The sequence below is a fragment of the Lepisosteus platostomus genome, chromosome 4 (assembly GCF_059453375.1).
Source record: "Lepisosteus platostomus isolate fLepPlt1 chromosome 4, fLepPlt1.hap1, whole genome shotgun sequence".
NCBI classification, from domain to species: Eukaryota; Metazoa; Chordata; class Actinopteri; order Semionotiformes; family Lepisosteidae; genus Lepisosteus; species Lepisosteus platostomus.
Genome location: NC_142614.1, coordinates 68923136 through 68944950, shown reverse-complemented (window position 1 = coordinate 68944950; position 21815 = coordinate 68923136). Strand labels below are relative to the sequence as shown.

Below are 21815 nucleotides of genomic sequence, written 5' to 3'. Positions count from 1 at the left end.
TAGTTCTAGTGATTACACTCCAGTTGAAGAGAGGGAAAACAAGAAGAATCTTAGTCTTCTAATATGAATCAAACTTATCCCTTGAACTGCTCCAAATATGGACCAAGTACCCCTTTACTGTTAGACATGATCTACCATTGCTGCTTTTATGGCAATTTATTATTTTTACACTATTCTATATGTTATTGAAGTCGGAAAAACGAATATGCTTTGAGCGGCTGTTTTTTTAACATGCCTCATGTCTCATTGACTCGTTCAGAAGACACAATGCCTGAATTAAAAAAAAAAGGTGAGTTGTTCTGCAGAAAGACAGCACAAAAGATAAAACTACTGTTTCGGCTAAAAATAATACTTAACTCAGAATCCACATTCTGTACTGGCAAACAAAGCTTGAATGAAATGTGTCATTCATTAAACACAAAGTCATTGAGAAGATCACACATTGATCACGCACTGTTAACTGATCAACTTTGAACAACATATTCAACATCGTGCACATGCAGGGAGATCAGAAGCATGCCAGACATGCCAGACAAGGAGACACTGTACATGCACTAGGTGGTTTAAAGCACAACCAGACACACTGTGTGCATGTACACACATCGGTACCTTCAACTTGGACAGATGTCCTAGCTCCTTGGCGGCAGAGAAAATGAGCTGTGTGCCCTGCATGGGGTGAACACAGAATGCAGGGAGAGGGAAAAAAAGCATAGGTTTAAAGATGAAACAGGGGAGAACCGAAGACTGTGCAGAATAAGACAGAAAACACATTTCAGCAACACGTTCTAGTCATGAGACCACCTTGCTAGCCCAAGTTGGCCAGTTAAGTTTGTTGGACAACTTGCATGCTTCGGTATGTTACATTGAATGCACATTAGTGATAAATAAAACGCTGGTCTACATTTGAGCGTTTGTGTCCACATTGTACTGTGTAACACCGTTTTGCATAACAGTTTCTTAATTATTCATGGATTAAATCGTCAGGCACACACACTTAGTTTATACAAAGAAACAAGTCAAGTCAAAGAAGAGACGTCGCCACACTTCCAGAATCCATGCGTCTATATAAAGTTTGTGAAACTCGATTCAAGGAAAAACATGAGTCAACAAGAAAAACACCTTATCGCACAGTAACAAATATCTCCCAAATTGACTATGGCAAAAACAAAATATCCTTTATTACAAGTATCAGTGAAATACTGTACCACCATTGTGACTGGGACAAGAATTATTAATGAAACGCTCACAGCACAAACGAAACAAACGATCTGGAAGAAAACAGATGAGGGAGGGGAGATTTCTAGTTGAAAACACAGACATGATTTTTTTAAAAAGGTTAAAAGGATTAAAGAATGATGTGATTCATTGCAGGAGGTTTATGAAATGGAACAATGGCATTCCCAAAGCTGAGAGAAAGAAGAATTCTACAGAGCTTTAGTCCACTGTGATGTTTATGATGGTTTTCAGTTCTGAATACCTGAAGAGAGTCTTCATTGGATTTAAACAGAATTCACTAGGGGAAAATTCAGCCCATTTTCTGTAAAGAAATAGACTTTCATCTCTATAGTCTCTACCCCTCATTTTTAGATTACTATGCTAAAAATTATATTCTCAAAATGATTTTCTTAACAATAATAATGACTTGCTATGATGGCTAATGAGACCTTAAAATAATGAAAATTATTCTTCAAAAAATATTCCGATATAAAATGCTTCAAATCATTTCATCATGTACTGTGAATAACCTCTATATTAAAAATGTCTAGAAGTCTAAACATATTCCTGACAAATATTTGCTTTGTCAAATATTTTACCAAATGGGTTAGATGGGCTAAATGGCGTCTTCTAATTGGAATACAATAATTTGTGATGCCCATCTTTCAGTTTCTACATCTGTCTTTGCTATAACCATACTGTAAGCTACTGTGTCACACACAAAACACTTGAAAATTCTTTAAATTTGTATTGTTTTTCATGATTAAAGCCAGATGACTCAGCAAGTATTGTTTAGTTCCATTAGCTAAAATACTAATTACTACTTAATATTAATTAAGATATCGGGATTTCTTTTCTCTTATCTTTTCAGGAAGGAACAAACATTAAGTCTGAAGAATTAAAAATAGGAAAACGAGTTTTCCTGTAAACGTTAATTATTAAAAATAATACTGGTTAATCAAAATTCTGAAGTGTAGTGAATCACTGAAGCAGTGTTAGCAAGACTGGGATTATGAGACAGAAAGAGATGATATAGTAGATGGAAGAAAAAACTTCCTCAGAAGGTGCTGTAGGTCAAGTGTTAGCCACTAAAGCTCAGGCATTTGGATTTATTTAGTCTCTCCACTAGGGGGCATTCTGAACACATTCAAACAGAACCTACTGAATTTCACAAACATTACCATTTCTATATTGATCTTATAGATGTCACCAGAAAACTGTGTGAACTATTCTCAAACCAATTCAAACTAGAAATCACTGTATGCTTTTTGGGGGGATACGATAACAACAGAAGTTTCACAAAGGTAAACTGATTTAAATTAGATTATAGGTACAGAGACTGCACCCAAATAAACTTGGAAGGTCAGCACTGCAGCCACGATCTTCATGACATTACAATGGCAAGGGAGTAATGTGCTACATCACAGTACCGGTTCCAAATGGTATGCATGCTGCAGTTTTGAAACACTTGCTTTTTGTTTGCTGGCGTGGCATGGGTAATCTAACTCAATAACAAAACTTGTTAATGTAGTCAAACCAAGTTGAATATCATATTTATCTTGTTCTTTATGAAAGTGAAAGTAGTAGCATAGCAATATACTAATTTAAATTACTACTACTACTAATTAGCAATATACTACTACATTTTGAAACATCCGTTACGGGTTACGGCCCTTTTTGATTTTCGAGAGATTTTATGATCCAATGATTCACTACATGGCTAAAACCTCACAAGCAGTGTGTCCTCGACAATCAAAAAAGCTGATGTCAAGATCTCTCTTTCCAAACAAAATATTCTAGACTAGAGTGAATGTTTTTTTTAAATGATGATGGGTTACAACCATGAACAGGTCTATGAAAAATCGGGGAGAAAAGGGGGGTAAGAGATGGTAGAACCACCGGACCACACCGGATCAGACTGAAAAAGACAGGACTGGCACATTCACTAGGCAACGGGCACCTCTGTGGACCTGGCAGCCCAGTGGCAATGCACAATGACTACACAGAGCCATCCAGTACTTACATGTGTCTGCCATTACCAGCATGCAATGGGTGAGAAAAAGCGTGTGAGCTAGAGAAAGGCAAAGCCTGAAAAGGAGCTGCAGAGAGGACAGCAGAGGGGGACTCTCCAGACAAGAGTCCAGCCAAGCTCATCCCCGCTGGGGGGGCCTTGTCTATAGAATTGACTGATCAAATCCATTAGCAGCTTTGTGACTGCTGACATCTTTAAACATCTGTTTTTTTTCTGTGCCTTATAATATTTAATTCACTATAATTTTCAGCACACTGTGCTCTTTTAATTCTTTCTTTTTCCCCAGTGTGTGCTATGGTACAGCACTTTTGAGTTCTTTGAAAAGCACGCATGCATAAAATGCATTACATTAGCAGTACATTTCCCTCATGGATCAAACTTCCTTATACAGTAACACTGAGTTCAGTGACATTTTGATCTTAGTGATGCATAACCATGAAGAACATTTGATTCAGTATTATTTTTACCTGTTTTGCATTTATTACAGTTAAACCAAGAATTAAAGATCCAGCTTTTTTCATAAATGAAAAGCACCTAAAAGTAATGGTAACTCCTTAATGAGAACTAACTTGGCAGTCTCTTTTGGTGTTATTAGTATTGACACTTTTCTTTTCTGGAACCAGGAATAACAAATTACTGATCATTTTTAATTTTAATCAGTTGATTACACAATGTTATGAAAGAGAATCTGTCATGAAACTGCAGAGTGGCAATATAATAAAAAAAACATTTCACATTTCATCCTGCAATAACACTGCTTGTGACAGGTGTACACATTTTATAACGCATTATATAACATGCTTTATAACATTTTATGACACATATAATGCTAGTGATTCTTCATTAATCCGATAATAGTGCAAAACCTGTCCAAAAACAAAAGTTATTTAACTGTGTTATTTACTGGTCATTTCTTGTGTCCCTACACAAGATTATTATTAGATTAATGAGGATAATACACTTCTGTGGTACCCTTGAGCAAAACACTCATTGTACTACAACAGAACAGACCTACTGTAGTAATGTTTTCTCCAGTAGTCATCATAAATTAGAAACGTGTTCACAATTAACTTATCTAGTTAAATAAAGGTTTTTTTACTGAAAGGATTTTCTCTGAAAATCCATGTTCTAGCATTTCCACACACACAAGCTCCATGAGGTTTAAAGGTCAGTGTAAAAATATGGCTAGAGAGGTGAAAAAGATTAAACACAGGGAAGCTCATTTTCATAACACTTATGCCTTCAACAATGCTACAACTATTCACAGATGCTTGTCATATTAAACTGGGCACCCTGCCCACACACCGGGGATTTCCAGTTTCAGCCTACACAGCCTTCTGTGTCAGGTCCTGCATGATACAGAGTCAGCTTACCCAATTCTGACTTTTTTCTCATTATCCTCTTACAGTAGTTTAGTTTCATATTTATTATCTCTATATCAAGGCTCACCATTAATTTGAATTAATATATTCCTTTGCAATTCAGTTGATATTATAAAATATTTCAGTGATCCCAGTCAAGAGCACAGATGTATTTGAGTTCTGCACGTTGTCCTGCCTTTAAAGGAGCTGTGAATGAACAGGTCTGCTGGACAAGGAAGGCTTACCGAGGTGTCAGTGAGGGGTGGCAGGACGATGGCCTTCTCCAGGGTGTTCATAACAATCCGCCAGAGGTCCTTCAGGACTCTCTTCAGCACAGTCTTCTCACACACCGTGGCAAATAGCATCAGGCTGCACACAAAGACAGAGGGATTAGAAACACAGCCAGGCCTACCTGATGTGGTACAAAGACAAGCCTGAGCGAACAAAAAGGAATATTAAACGGGCTTACTAGATGAATGCAACAATGATATTCATCCCAGGATGGCGACTCTTCTGTAGAGAGCAGAGAGCATTCTAAGCAGCGCACTTACTTTCCATCCAGGAAGTCCATGAGCGGTCGGAGCACGTTGTCGGCGTCCGCAGCCACGGTGTTGCGGGCGCTGGCTGGTACGTTTCCAGTCCCTTTCACCTGGCTCAGGAGGTCCCCCATCTGCTTCACACACTCCTCAATACGGGGCTGGAAACTGGGGAGCAGAGGGAAAAGGGTCTGTTACAGTGGGCAGTGACAACACTGAAGATGTCAACAGGCCTGGATTGAGTTCTGACTGAGCAATGTGGTTAAATGTTGTTTTGTATCGTGGTATCGTACAGTACTGTTGCCATATTGTATTATTGTTGTATATATTATATTCCTAAGTTTCCCTTAGCACCAGTATAGGTTAATTCTATTCAAGTGGACACTTAAAGGATCCATTGAAGAAAATTCCAAGATAATTCCAAGAAGGAGATTCTAACATTCCAAGAAACGTCCATGAACTGTGCAGTCACCTGAACTTCCATGAAACAATTTGTCAATCAATAGGCTTTTACAAAACCCACAAGCAAGATGGGGTAAAGAGGCTGCCTCTGGCTTGCAGATATTTTTCTTTTCAATCCCTGATATTCTGAAATTTTTAGTGCTTCCTTATGATGTCATTCCAATGATCCTTTGCAGTCATGATAATGACTTAAGTGCTATTTGCCACTCTACACAACACAAACAGCAGGACTCGAGAGACATTTTTAAGAGACAAGTGTTGGATTCTTCCATAATGCCCGCGCAGTCTACTCACCTGTTTCCAAACACCGTGCTCAGCTCATCCAGAACGTTGTTCAACTTCACCTGCAGCTCATTCAGAATGTCACTAGCTTCGGGGTCCAGCTTCAGATGACACAGGGAGCAGGAGAGAAGGGCAGTGAAGACTTAGGTTAAATCTCAGGTATTCAGGTTTTCATCCGCTGCCTTTTGACTTAACCTGACATCACAGCGAGTGACCATCAGCGACATCACAGTACATATCACCAGATAGCTGTTTTGTGGTTTGTGCCTCAGGCATTTAAAAAGAAAAGAGATATCACTTTTTGCTCACAGAGATCCTCAATGGTTCAGGTTGCCTTTTAAGATATGACCTCAGTAGCCATGAACCGTTCCAAAATGTGACTTAATTCCCTTGGGGTGAAATATTTGTCTTACCTAACCACAGATTTGCCAACAGCAAGTTGTTTTGCTCTTTTTTGTTGGTAAGTATAATATTTGTAGAAGAGAAGTATTGATTTTATCTGGAACCCATGCCTCATAAATTGGACCTCATTATCATCATACAACAAAAATAAATATAATTATAGCAGTAACTTTATTATTATGTCACTAAGCAGCAGGAGGCTAAGAACACACTGCCCCTTTGAGAAAGAAAAACAAATGAAAATAAGAGAAAGACACCTACTGTATGTGGTATTTCACAATGTGAACAATGAAAGTGAACATCTTGTTCTTAATTCAGCGCACAAAATGACGGTGTTACACAGCAGACCTCACTAATAAACAACTAATTAAAATATATTAACACAGCAGCACAACATTGATGTTTGTTTCATAATTGCATCCAATTAAAACTGAAGACTCAACAGGTGGTTTAAGTCTTTATTCTCAAGGCTGAAACATCTATCCCAGAATAAAATAATTCACTTCCTCCTCATGATTTGATAGATTAGAAAGTAATTACAAAGTATTTAGATACTTTAAATTTGTCCAGGTTTCCCATTGATACATGCTGACACCTGGTTATTATGTGACTGTACAGTACGTTTTTACAAGCGCTCAGTGCACCACCACCTCTTTCTATTGGGCAAACTAAATCAGGTGACTCATCACCAACATCAAGTAGGACATCAGGTACAAGTGAAAAATAAATACTGATTTAAATGGATGTTATATGGATGTTCATTATATTACATATTTGTTATATCACAATTCCACCTGCAAATTATAGTGAAGCAAGAGATACTGGGAAATCACAAGTCCTACACATACTGTATCATGGTCTACTAAGATACATTTGGGAAATATCAAGTTTCACACATTCATAACAAATCTTAGATGCATCAAGTGACAGTTTCTCATTTGTAAATTTTCTTATGTTCCTTCTGTCTTATGATCAATCAAATTTCAGTGTGATCCCAGTCATTTTTCCTGATGCAAGAAAGTTTGCATTTCTTAGATCTAGGCTGTGTTTTTTTGTTTGTTTCCCCACTGTTCTGTTAATCTCACAAGGAGCATTAAATATGAAAAAGTCCTAGCTCACTCTTAGCCAATTCAGCTCCCTTATACCCCCCACATGTGTGAAAATCAACACAATGTCTCTCTGATGGCAAGACTTGGCTCATACTGGCTCATAACAAAAACAAAACACATACAGTACACAGAATCATTCTTTCAAGTGCAGCAGAGGCGTTCAATCAAATGTTTTGCAATTATAGTATACAAGAAACAAAGACTTATGAAAAAAATAATTTAACTGGGAAGTATACAAACACTACTGTTCTGAATACTCATACACAAAAGAAGTCTTTTCATAGCTGCTTTAACTCACGGCGGCCTTGAGAACAATCCGATATTTAAATTACTGCAAGTGAATGTCTGGCTTTTTTTTTTCTTTTTCAGTAGAGGTAGTGAAACATATGAAACCTAGTCAACCACAATTGTATTCTGTTGAGTACCGTTTTAAGTTAAATCACTGATATTAGCAATATATATCTGTGGTAAATAGAATAATGTATTGCATATAACAATGTATGTGGGTACAGTCAATAACAGGTAGCTGGTATTGCTAATATCAGTGTTTGTTATGCTGTGTCGAGGTTTCTACTGTAAAAACACCAGACCTGTGGAATCCTCTGATTCCAAACTACATGACAACACTCATTTTCCTGGACACGACAGTGACTATAATACCCCTTACTGAGTAAACATGTGGAAACAGAGTACAGTACTTCAGTAGCTTTTACAGTACAGTACTGTAGTACTGCAGTAGTTCTACAGCAGCTTCTCTGCTGTTGAGGCTTCCATGATTATGCTATGAGAAAAAAAAATAATTATAGGAATTTTAAGCTCAGGTAAAGAGAAGTCTACCTTAGTTTTATTTATTTCCAGCTTTTGAGGAAGAAAACAATGTTTCTTTTTCCAGAGGTTTAAGCCTATATACTTGTATAGGTATTAGTTTTAGGTTTTGTTCTAGCATTACATAATACGCAAACCTAATAAATCTCACCTGAAGTGGGATTCTCACTGGAAAAGGTTCAAGTACAGTAACTAGGTCTGAAATACTCAGGCAGCAACACTGAGAGTGAGGTGACTAACCAGAGTGGGCGACTCAGAGCAATCTAATAGAGGGAAGATGTCAAAATCCAGTCCCTGAAAACTACCAAGGACTAATTATGAACGTAAAAGCTCACAGATCCTAAACGCAAAGTCAACAGTTCTACACGCTTTATTATTATCTTATAATTATGGACTGCATTAAATAAGCAATAATGAAAAACCAGAAAAAGAAAAATCAATACATTGGGTGCAACTGACTGACCTTGTGATTATCAAAGACTGGATTTTGACTCTTCTATATACAACAGGGGTTAAACCCATATACTGTACATCTACTAACAATCATTAAATTAATTGACACTGCTTCTACTTTACTAGGTAAACTAGGGATTCAAATAGGAAAACCAGTGTGCAAGACTAGGGCTCATGTTAACAACACTCTGCAAAGCATATGAGACTCACCTGGACTTCCTTACGCTTTGTCTAATGAAAAAACAATAATGCAGCTTCAAAAAACATGCATCATAAAGGTGATGGATATATTGTATGAGTTTTTCCAAAAGATATTCTTTAACAGGTTGTGAAATTCCAATGAATAAATCTGTGACATGGCTGTGTTAAGATTATGCAGTGTTTCACTGCAGGCAATCTTTTAATTATCTGGATTTGTTTGTTGTGAATAGTAACAGAAATATTTTATATTTTGAATACAGCTAAGAGCTGCAGAGGAGTAATATCAGGGGACTTTCTACAGGGTAGCTACATACAGTAACTGAGTTCTGTGAATTACAGACAGATTTAAATCATGTCACCGCACTACTGCAAAACTCCTAAAAGATTCCAGTTACCTAAAAAGTAGGAATAACATTCCTAACACTTATGGCGCCCATATGAAAATATAAAAAAATAGAACCTAATGATCTTGTTATACAGTACATGTATACAATTCAGCTAAGGATGTATTTGGCAATTATATAAAAGGATGCTGTTTCAAATCTGAAAGAGGTTTGTGACTTTCTTCTATTATTCATTATATTATATACTGTACATTATAGATTATTACATTAAGAAAATATCATATATAATTAAATGAATTCATATCATAATAAGAAAGGTGAACACATACTGTATATGAGAACATTTTACAGAATTGTCAGAGCAGCCAGACTCTTCCAAAATAAAAACTGAAAATTACCTGAGGTGAAAAACAGAACTTATGATAACACACTAATTGTGGCACATTTAATTGTACACTATAGTCCATTCTCAGGGCACCGGTACTTCTAAATACTCCTTCTCACTTGGCTCTCCTATAAAGCAGCCAGATTCCAATACTGTAGGAAACGTTCTCTTATAACCTGACTCTTTTGGGGTAGAAGCAGCACATCCTGTAATGTGTGGGAATATCAGGATGAGAAAAGGGTCAGAAAAAGTGATCTGCTCTTGTGATCCTACTGCTGTTTATGCCATCTTGCCCTCTTATAGACACTAATAAAGCAGAACAGCCATGTTTATACAGAGTAAACTGGAAAAGAGCACTTATGCGACCATGTGGACAAGCTGACAGGATCAGCTTGATATGAGATGATACTAAGATGGGGCAACTGAGTGAAGGAGCAAGGCTTCTGTCTAAACACTAATCTAAACATTGTAACTGCAACCTAATCGCCCTGCAACTCATAACTGACAACCCACTGAAGCTAAGCAGGCGTGAGCCTGGATAGGAGACCTCCTGGGAAAAACTAGGGTTGCTGCTGGAAGAGGTGTTAGTGGGGCCAGTAGGGGGCGCTCACCCTGTGATCTATGTGGGTCCTAAAGCCCCAGTATAGTGATGGGGACACTACACTGTAAAAAGCGCCGTCCTTCGGATGAGACGTAAAACCGAGGTCCTGACTCTCAGTGTCATTAAAAATCCCAGGGTTTTCTCGAAAAGAGTAGGGGTGTAACCCCGGCATCTTGGCCAAATTTCCCATTGGCCCTTACCAATCATGGCCTCCTAATAATCCCCATCTATAAATTGGCTTCATTACACTGTTCTCCCCCTCACTGATAGCTGATGTGTGTACTGGATGCACTATGGCTGCCCTTACATTATCCAGGTGGGTGGAGGGGAGTTCCCATTACCTGTAAAGCACTTGAAGTGGAGTCTTCAGAAAAGCACTATATAAATGTAAGGATTTATTTTTAATTTTTAATATTACTGTTACTAGTGCATAGCACTAATCCCACCTTTGATTCCTCAACGTCTTGCTAATAACAAGAAAAAAAAGGCAGGATTTAGAAATCTGAGGGAATTTGAGACAGCACATTACTAGTGAGCCTTTAAGAGGAATAACAACATACTGTAAAATCAATTCCATTTAGGGATCAGTTTAGCTCCAGTTTATCTATTTAAACAGCAATTTTCACTAACTCTATCCAGACAATCTCTGGAGATAATATTCAAATGCAGGTATTTAGATCTCTAAGATGATTTAGGAACATTTTGTATCCAAGGAAGGATTTGCCTGTCCTGCATTTCTGGTTACAAATAATGGGTAGATCATGAAAGGAGACAGAGTTTTGATGCTTACTTTATAATTAAAATAATTTAAATTCTAGTTTATACTGGTCTCTGTAAGGGGATGTCAATGTTAACAGTACTCTGCAAAATAGCAGCTTCACAATAAAATTTCAATTAGGAAGCAGGATTCTCTAACACTGTATTTTAATTTAACTACTTTACTGCTGAAATTTAACTAAGGAATTTACTGCTTGGATTTGTAGTGCTAAAAACAAAACACAACTTAAAATGTATGTGAGGGGCTTGATATATTACAGCAATCAGAATGTTTTCTAAACTATAATCTAACTGAGAAAAAATGGAATACATAAACATTTTAGCTTGTCATATTGTTATTATACTCACTGAAGAAATTTAGAGGGATGGATTTAATAAAGAATAAACAGGTATAAACATCTTATGGTAATGCTAATTTAAATAATAAACTGGCCATCTTTCAAAGCAATTCCAATTTTGGCTGGGAAGACAGGCATTAATTAAACACCTAGCAGAGGATACAATTGGAAACTACAGTATGTGAAAGATTGTTTAAAACACAACAGCAGGCACATTTTCACCCAAGGTGTTCTGTGAGTATAGAACAAGCCACTCAGTCATGTTGCTGAAGCCAGTATTTTAACTTCCTACATAAAACAGCTGAATGCGATTCTCAGATCAATTAACTACTAACTACTTAATGGGCTACAGTACATAGATTGAATGGTCACCTCTATCTTGTAAGTATTCTTACTACGGGTTAATACTGTCCACACGTGTTAAGAGCACAAATCCATTTAGTTTGAAAAAAGGACATCCAAGCATTATAAAGTCCTATGCAGTACAGACAGGGTGAACCTAGGGAACTTCTTCAGACTAGCAATGTGCAGAAATGGGAACACAGGTTCACAACCGGAAATTAAAAGGGAGTTATGGACATCTGGAACTGGCTTCGGGGTCAGGCAGTTGAGAATAACATTTTAAATTGGCTAAAATTACATACTAAACTACCAAGCAAGCAAGACAAGCCAAATGGTCCCCTCTCGCTTTAAACCTTTCGTATATTCTTACACTATCTGAGAAACTGAAAGGTGTTACTACTAATGGAAGCTAGAGAGGATCTCAGAGCACGACACAGACACTAGAGAACTAGAATTTATAATCTAGCTAAGAGCTCACATCATAGCTCCTATTAAACACACCTTCCTCTCCTTGACCTCAGACTAGGAGAAGATAAAAAAGCAACAGTTAAAACTCCAGTGGGAAAGCATCTGAAGCTGGTACGTAGCCAATTTGACAGACCACAGAGCTATCAACCTGTTAATAATATACAACACGTTAATTTCTCTACACAAGATTAATCATTTCACTAATTCTTATCCCAATAACAAATAAAGGGAAATGTTATTATTAAAACAAGACCAGGCCCAAGAGAAAATAGTGTAAAAACATTGTTGATGTGTTAAATAACGTTTTATGGTTGCTATATACTTGTATAGTATATAGTCAACAAACCTCTCTCAGATAAAATCAAGCTCACCTTTTCCTCTGTGATGTCCATCTTATTAAAATGAGAAAACAGGGAAACATCAAAGGTGGAAGTTTTTTAAAGACAGCCTTTCTAAGGCTACTAAGAGTTACAGTCATGCAATTCATTATTTTACAGAATAAATAGATCTTCATATTAATAAGGTGATTTTAAAAGCTTTGATTTGCAGACCATAATTTACTCTTCATTTTCTGAAAATAATTGGAGCACCAAACACTGCTTAGTCACTTCACAACTGATAAAATTCGTTCATGGCAGACTGCATTATTCAACAAGAGTTTTCTAATCAAAATGAAGGACTGTATTCATAAAAGGTTTACAGTTACATTAACTTTTCACATAGAAAATACAAAGTCCTAAATGATACACAGTAAACAATGTCTTTTAGTACAAGACTACTTACTGATATTTTTATTTCATTGTTTCATACACTAAATTAACAATTTTATGAATACATAACAATTGAGTATTTAATATATCACACAGGTGAAGCTTTTGAGAGAAAGTCTAAAATATAAATCAAGGCACAGTCTGAAGGAGAAAGTTCAATTTCCTCCACGTACCAAATCCATTAAGAAATATTCCAATATTCTTCAAAAATCAGTTTCCAATATATTATTAAGAATCATCATAAAAGACACATTAGTCTCTTGGGAAACCTTTATATATAGATCTCCCTGTGATTAGTACACTCATCGTGAAATATTCAGGCAAAGATCTGTCTTGATTCATGCGATGGACATACAGTACACAGCAGCAGACTGAAATAAAGCTCTAGAAAGTTACAGCTGGCAAGATCAGTTTGTTCAGAGGAAGATCAGTTGGTTTTTTTGTTCAAGTGTATTCTGGACCACACAGAACACAGAGTAGCATGGGGGCAGTAGGGGAGAGGAGTGCTGTACAGTATGTGCACTAGCAAACAGCTCAGGGAGCTGCTCAGCTGTAATCTCACCTTTTCTTCCTTATCGTCTAGCTAATAGCAGGGAGAAAAAGGAGAATGTTCAGTTCTCTATGACTCAGTCCGCGTTTTACAAGCCCACTTTCCTCATAATGAACACAAGCTGAAACATCACCTTCTCACCTGGGTTTCTGTGTCCCTCATCCCTTACGGATGAGTTTGAAAGAGTCATCCTATTATAAACAAAAAATGGAGGAATTCAAAACATTTGTTCCCCAAATTACTGTGCTTCCTTTTTGGCTTTATAACCTCAGCAACCAATTCGCTCATCGTCTGCCATGAATTATTAATGCCTAAGTAAAGCACCCCTGGAAAAATGTCACCCCTGATTTATTTAGATTTTTAGAAAAATTACAGAATTGAAGAAACACAATGTAAGGGTTTAAACACACATTCCAATTTGTACTAGAATATCAAGGCTCTGTTACACTAAAGAGCTTTAACTGGAGCTCCTTCATTCAAACACCTGGTACTCTGGTGAAGCCAGTGAATTTGTATCCTAACACTCATATTTCACCCCTCATTCCTCATTGGCAGACTGTCACATCTCAGTCTGCAATCCTTCACTGTTTCAGAGTGTGAGGGCATTCAGATATTTTCCATAACACAAAAAATGACATAATACACTAAATTGGTTTTGGGAGGCTGGCAGCACAAATGTTAGGTAATTGCATTAATAATAAATATATTCCACCTTTGCAATTTGCAATTGGAGCCTTAAGATTTATAAGTGTAAACCCACTGGGTGTGATTAGTGATTGTTTATAAAGCACGACAGGGCTAAATATTTTAGTCATTCACCTTCCTATCTGTACCTGCAGGCTAACATGCAGGAGGACAGAGCAAACACATACTGTGTGCAATACAGTAGTTGCAGTTTGTATTATTTCATCTTTCAATATATGAGGTATGTTTTATCCTTGGAAATTAAACATTCAACATTTCCCTGTGCCCGTATACTGTATCTAGGTAAGACTTGCAGTCTCTGCTTTCAGCATCATTAGAATTCAAATAGTTTCATGAGAAGCTGACCAAAACTAAATCTTAACAGTTGTTCCTTATATTCACAAAAAATAAGTGGGCCTTCCTCCTATTCTTATAACCTAATGTAGATCAGTTGTGTGGTTGTTAGTCTTCCACCAGCTTTAATTTGTTTACTAACGCACCCACCATATTATCTTTATACTCAACACATGAGCTACTTGCAGGTTCTACATCAGCAGCAATGCATAATACTATACAATGTCATCATGCTGTGTACCAGAATCCAAAGGCTTGAATACTTCAATAAAAAAGCATCTTTTTTTTCATGTACTGTACAATATCATCTGGTGCTTAATTCTGAAACTGCGACTATAGTAATACTACAACATATCAAGACCTAGAATAACTAGCACATAACAAAGCTAGGTTACGGTATAAACACTTCTTTATTCAGATTGTGTGTTAAAAATCCTTTGATTAAAAACTGGACTCTAAATCACTAGTAAAGCTGTGCTACAGTATATTCTGTGAGCAGAATGGTTTGAAATGTGATGTATTAATGCACCACCACTTTCTTTAAACCTAGCTCAAGAGTTCTGCTATACTGTGCATCTGTTTATGCCAGCTGAAATGGCTGTAAGGGAAGTGAGGTGTATTGAAGGGTGAAAGGTCAAGGAATGAGAGAGTTAGGAAGCAGGACTACACTCTATGCAGAAGCACACAGTCCAGATAGTCACTGAGTTATATTCTCACCTTCTCTTCTTTATCTTCTGACTAATAATGGGGTGAAAAAGAGAGATATTTAGGAAATGTTCCTTTAACAAAACATCAGTTGTTATAATGTGTATCTCTATTAAATGATTAAACTTGATTAAATGTTTTCATTAAAGTAGTAGACTGAAGTTTCTCCATAGCGACATATTGTGCTGTCAAAGCTTGTGCAACAGCAATTTCAACATTTTCTAATTAATCCTCCACAACTATCTTACACACATTTAGGAAAATGGGGGTTCCCAAAAGCCATTTGAACATTCTCCTGCAGGATCTTAAAGCCTGATTTTTCAATTTCCTTGTGTGCTTTTGCCACCCTGAAGTCGTGTTTTACTGCTCATACTCCAGCTTCTAACCTGTTCTGAGAATTACTCCCATTTTCAGCCTTCTGATAAAAACAAAACCATGAATTGGCATTATTTCTGATATCATTCTTGAACCTGTCCTGTTTTGTTCTGAGAGGCTCTCTGATCTAGGTTTAAGTTATAGAAGTTATTCATTTTTCTTTAATAATAAAATAAGACTAAAGGAAAAAAAAATGTAGGCCAGACTTTTAACAATATAGATGTTCAGAATATGATGCTGCTTATACAGTACATTCCTACACTGTACTTCAATCAACCAAGCCACATGCAAATTGCCTATCCAATGTACAGTAGTTGCTACAGCTGAAAGTAGCTGCTTTCAAAAGCAAACTTGTTAAAGTTTAGATAAGTGTATCCTGCACTTCTTCCTGGGGGATAAAACTCTTTCTGGTCATAGACCTACCCTATATTATATTTTTTGTCACTAAATTAAAGACATTTGTTGGCATTCTTCTAAATCTAACCTGCTATGGATAAGATGTACTGCCTTGAATACACAGCAATGCCTTCTTCATATTAGCATGATAGTCTCCATATAATAATTCAAAGGTTGCTGCTCTTGAACTCTTTGCTAACATGCTTATAGGGGGACTTGACCACCTTTGTAAAGGGTGTCTCATAAGTGCAGATAATTTTTTATTCAAATGTAATTCTATGATATTCTAAAGGCAATTTCTTTAAGAGAAGCTCCCACCTGCCCACACAGTTTTGTCAGATGTTTTTTCCTGGAATCCTATATCACTTCTCGTAACTTGCTTGCTCAATGGTTCTAATGTTTGTAATGTGCTCGACAAACTAGCACAGATCTCAGTATATCCCTCATGTCAAACCCACCTTCTCTTCCTCAACCTCAGGCTAATGAACAAAAGAAAGAAACAGAAGTTTTTAATCATTTTTAAAAATGAACATACTTCACTACAAACTATTACATTCAAAAGGCTCCCTCAAGATGCCCTGTGTTAATCCACAATAATGTAGTATGTTACTTATCTCTTTTGTGAACTATCAATGAGGCATTTGTATTGTGTTGGTATTATGGAACACAAAAAAGCTTAATTACATTTACCATCTACAGCAGTTTAGTTAAGGCATTGAACTGAACAGCAAACAGCCAAAGCACATTGTGAAATGAACTATAAAAATAAAAGAAAGTTGCTATGCAAAAACTACACAAGACAATTTTAAAGCAGACTCTACAAGTCTAATATCTAGAAAGACCTCCACAAGAAATGGGCATGACAGGTAAAACCTCTTTCCTCCCTGCCTCTTGATAAGTTCCCTCTAAGAACCGTGGGGCACCACAGAAACCTGCCTCACCTCAGTCTGCCTCAATATGATGGATCCCTAGATGCTCAATGGAACGGTCAAGAGACTCTGACCTTGCACTAAGCTGCCTAACAGTGTTTATTGAGCCCCCTTACCTGCCAGATCAACACAAGTACCAACCAGCAGCTGCTGTGGACTTTATCTGAGCCATAGAACTGGTTTAAAATGAAGAGCTAAATCCACGTTAATAAGACATGTCTAAATTCCATTTATTAGGACAGGACAGAGCAGGCAGAAAGCGAGCAAATTAATAACATTCTCACAAACAAAAACCCACCTTTTCATCTTTCTCTTCCAACTAGTCAAGAGCAGAGAAGAGAGTCCAGATTTATAAGTGTTAGTCACTTTTATTAGAGAGGACGATAAACTGAAAAAGAACACTGTCATGTGTTGTTGAAGGATTGATCAAAAAGACAGCTTTGTCAGTGATTCTAGGGGTTCTGCCTTTCTAGGCCTCAAGCTAAATTACCCATATGAACCTGAAGCCAGGCTCTGGCTTCTATTCATTTTCTTTGCTCTATCCTTTGGAAAAGCCAAGACAGGTGCTGTATATACAGTATGTACTGTAGGTACTGTTTTTATCTAGGAATGTGCAGGAGAGTCACAGATCATAATTACAGATGCAAAACTCCCGAGTGCTGAGTTGGCAAGAGCTATCTCTTTCTAAGGGAGAAGTGATGTGTGCAGCAGTGTAGGCCAGCAGGGATAAAGGAGAAGGGAGAGGAGGTGTAAGGATGACCACATTGGAGCAGAAAGTTATGGGACTTTAGGATAGCGGTCAGCTAAGGGGCAGTAACTCAACTCTACTCTAATGTCACCCACCTTTTCCTGCTGTTCTTTCAACTGAGAGGGAAGAGAAGAAAGAGACGACTCAAGAGATTCAGTGTGCAGGGTTCAGAGGGCTTTTCAACACACAACAGCCAGGAGACTTAAAGATCTTATTTCCAAGCTAACAGCTTGTGTTGTACAGTACGTTGCAAAATGTAAATGTCATAAGTCCTTGTATGGAGCCACAGAAATGGCTCAAGGTAATTGTTGAGGCTGTAGGAAAAGGGTCTGTCTTTTCTGTCTCATTGTGTGCTACTCCATTCACAGATACACCACAGGGTCCCCTTCTCACAGATCTCCACTACTCTGTACTCTCTTTCCATGTCTGGCTGAAGAAATACAATGGGCTTCATCTTATTTTAGGCTTATTTTGAGATCTACTCGCTGCCCGTGCTCAGTGACCTTGAGTTACCGCAGACTGACATTTCCTCCTCACACCAGTATGCATTCTTTAGCATTGGTGTGGCTCAACAATGATGGAGAAAGCATCAACATTTTTAGAGCAGTGACCTGAAAGTGATACCAGCTGTACACTCTTGCAGTATTCAAGCCCGGTAAAGAAATCATGCAATGCATTGTCCTCATTTGTCTCGTTGGTACTGTTTAGTCGTACTTACTGTGAATTGCATTGCACATGCACTGTAAAAGCAAAGGTTTAGGTCAGGTCTAGAACAGATTCTAGGACAGGCCTCTGTACTTGTGCTTTTCAAGCATGATTGAAGTGTGAGCTGACAAGACATGTTTTCAACTTCTAGCAATTAAACTGGTATAAAACACCAAGGGCAAGTGATAATACAAGCAAGGGTGTCTAACATACCCTTACTGTACCTGCTTAAGCTAAAACTACAGGTACCTTACGACCAATTACAATTGGTGAGAAACTGTAAGGTTTCTGACTGCGTTAGGACTGTAGCGGCAATGCTTGTTAATAAGACAGAATTAAGTGTTGCTGTGCTTTCCCAAATGAGGCCCCATCTCTCTCTTCATCTCTGTGGTGCAGCCACAGAGAAGCTATTCATGCAGGCTGATTTAAAGATGTTTTCTTTTGATAAGGGACAGCTCCCAAATGGGGATGCACTTAGCTAAGCCTGGCTATCATGATCAATGGTCATCCATTGGCGCCTATCTGTCTAGGGAGTGCCAGATGGACATCTGGACTGCATTCCTAAGTGTCAGGAGTAAGTGACTCATATCTCACCTTGATCAACCAATCAGGGACTGGTAGGGCCGAGTAACCCACGTGGGACTCTGATGCCCATGAAACTTTCAGCCAATGAACGAGCTGAAGTTCCTCCAGGGAAAAACATGCAACACAGAGGGCCTGAGAGACTATTCTGTGGACGTTTCTAAAGGGAATTCAAAGGAGAATTCCAGGGCAGGACGGCCCAGGAGCAGAAGGCTCCCAAGGGCAGGACATTCTTGCAGCGCGCCTCCTGACCATCCTGAGACTCAGCCCGGACAACCACGGAACGGCCAGTGTGTCCGAGTGCCAGAACTTTCCTTTGTTCTAAGAGTCAAGAGCAGAGGTTGCCAGAGAGTAACCAGAGGATCCACCCGAGGTTAGCACCAGCAGCAAGCCTCATGAACAGGTCGGAACTGTGGACAGCTGAATCACTATTCAGAACTAGCGCTTCATCGGGAACGAACCGGTCTCCTTCCTGACCTGCTGGGACTCACAGTCATCTTTTCTCCTGTGCACAAACTTTGCTAGTTAAAGCCAACACTAGCCGGTCAGTGAACATCTGCAGCACACCGTCGCAAACCGCACAGCACAGCCTGGCACAGAGCCAGAGAGCCCGCAGGAGATCTGAATCCCCAGAGATTGGATGAGTATTCAACTTCACTGCATTACTGCTAGAGAATTCAATTGTTATCCCAACCAGTTCATATCAATTTAATTCCTAAGAGTTATGTACTTGTTTTGAGTATCCAGTGTAGAAGTTATAACCAAGTGCATTTACGAAATGGTCTAAATGAATGATATACTGTACTGAACGTATGTCCTCTTGATATATGTAACTCTTTGTAACTGACTGAATATATACCTTTTGTATTCTGATAACCCTCTCGATAAGATCTGTTAGGTTTACATGCATATTCTATGTATTAATAAATGTATCCTCGTGTACTAGCACCTGTGTGTGTGCGTTGTTTGAGTTATATCGCATGGTTGGATTCTAAAGCCATCAAAAGAATCATTTTGTGATTTACTGCTACAATTAATAATTGTCCCAGTAAATGCCCAAACCCTACAGAACTGGTGCCTTCAGAGAGCACACTACAGGACATTTGTTTCTACTATTTACAGCCACTCCCTTTAGTTCATACAAAGTAGCAGTACTGAATGGGCATCCTGCTTTGTGTCATTACATCCACAGAGGCACAGGATGTAACGAGAACTGACACACGTACTGCATATCCTTGTGGGTGTGATGGGAGTGGGGGTGGGGTTTAAGTTATTATCCATAAAGTATTATGCTGTATTGATTATCTACTGCCTATTAAATGAATCGCACAGTAGACATACTATATCTCAACGTTTCTGCAGCTTTATCTTCAAGTAGACACAACAGCCAAGATCACATGCATACCAAAAGCTCAAAACAAAATGACGGTGAATATGATAAGCTGGAAACTCAAAATGAATGTTTCAAGACATTTAAATATATTATATATAAATAATAAATGCAGCAGAGCTACATATTCATACCTACAGTACTTGCATTGAGCAGTAGATATACAGCACCATTATCAAAAGAACTGTATATTTTGCAATTACGGTATATACAGTTGATAAATCATTAGCCTAGAAGTTCACATACTTTTTCCAATCTAGACTGTGAATGTTTAAACAATGTGTTCAGTACTGACAAGGAGAAGTACAATTGTTTGTGTGTTATTAGTTTAAGCAGATTGTGTTTGTCTATTATTGTGACTTAGCTGAAGATCAGACCACATTTTTATGAGTAATTAATGCAGAATTCAAGGTAATTCCAAAGGGTTCACAAACTTTTTCTTGCAACTGTAATTTTGAGACACCTTTAACACTAATCCCTGATCCCATGATGTTTGATCAAAAGTCTTTCCTATATACTGCAAATACATGTAATAAGCAGCATATTGCTGTGAGTAAACTAGGAGTTTCTGGCAGTTCTGTCTAACTTGTGATTGTTTAAAGTACGAAAGGAAATGTATATACTTGTTCAACTGATTGTCACATTATAATTGCATATTGTAAGTTAAAATTGAATGCAGGAACAGATCTAGTGTACAATACCCTTCAGATCAAGCTACTCCCTCACCTATGCTGACAATTAAGCTGAGTTAATGTCATCTATGATCATTGTGCCAAGGGTAGGAAAGTCCTGTAGGACCTGACTCTTGATTAAGAACATACAGTCCATAACTGCTACAGGTCTTTCCTCCCACAGATATGACATCAGCTTGTACCCCGGCTACAGGCTCTGACAGAATGTCATTGAGCTGCTACTGTATCTGTCAGGTTAGTCAGGCAGGACTGTCGTGAGGAAGAGCAGAGACACTTCTGTTCAGAAGGAGTATTCTTTAACAGTGGGCCGCTGCTGTAGAAACTGCACGGAAGAGTAAGAATTGGACCCATCTGCAATGTACAGTAACAGATGTTCCACTTTAAGAAGTTTCGTTGTAAGCATTCAGTTGTATGGACAGCGCATTTTGGTCATGTTTGTTTCAGCCTCAAAGGCACCACTTCCCTCTTTTCTTTCCACTCACCTGCTTGGCGCCCATGGCTTCAAACATCTTCTCCAGCTGGACACGCAGCTGCTGAATGTTGTTCATTAGAATGCAGGGCTGGAGGGAGGGAGAGAGACAGACACTGCAGTGTTACTGACCAGGCTCGGACTTAGCCCCTGGCACACTGGAGGACACACAGCTCAACAGCCCACAGTTTTCATAGAGTCCTAACTACATCACAGCAAGTTTTCATCTGTCCTCCATATTGCAGGCATTTGAGGCAGTGCAGTTTAACCCCCATAAAATATGAAAATAAAACGGATGCACAGCTTTTCTAGAAAGCAGAAACCATATAATAT

The 21815-nt window shown here is 38.1% G+C and overlaps 1 protein-coding gene across 7 annotated transcripts in view; it reads right to left on the bottom strand.

Annotated features, from left to right (window-relative positions):
- The window catches only part of LOC148673703 (protein unc-13 homolog B-like), a 256318-nt gene that overhangs the window by 13581 nt on the left and 220922 nt on the right, over positions 1 to 21815 (bottom strand). For 6 of the 7 annotated variants that reach the window (XM_088630487.1, XM_088630488.1, XM_088630490.1 and 3 more), the window contains 5 exons: positions 21496 to 21573; positions 5901 to 5989; positions 5160 to 5312; positions 4854 to 4977; positions 610 to 666 (listed from right to left, as the gene is read on the bottom strand). In XM_088630487.1, the coding sequence (XP_088486613.1) occupies positions 610 to 666; positions 4854 to 4977; positions 5160 to 5312; positions 5901 to 5989; positions 21496 to 21573 (501 nt within the window). The remainder of the gene's footprint in view (positions 1 to 609; positions 667 to 4853; positions 4978 to 5159; positions 5313 to 5900; positions 5990 to 21495; positions 21574 to 21815) is intronic. The other variant, XM_088630486.1, reaches the window with a different exon arrangement.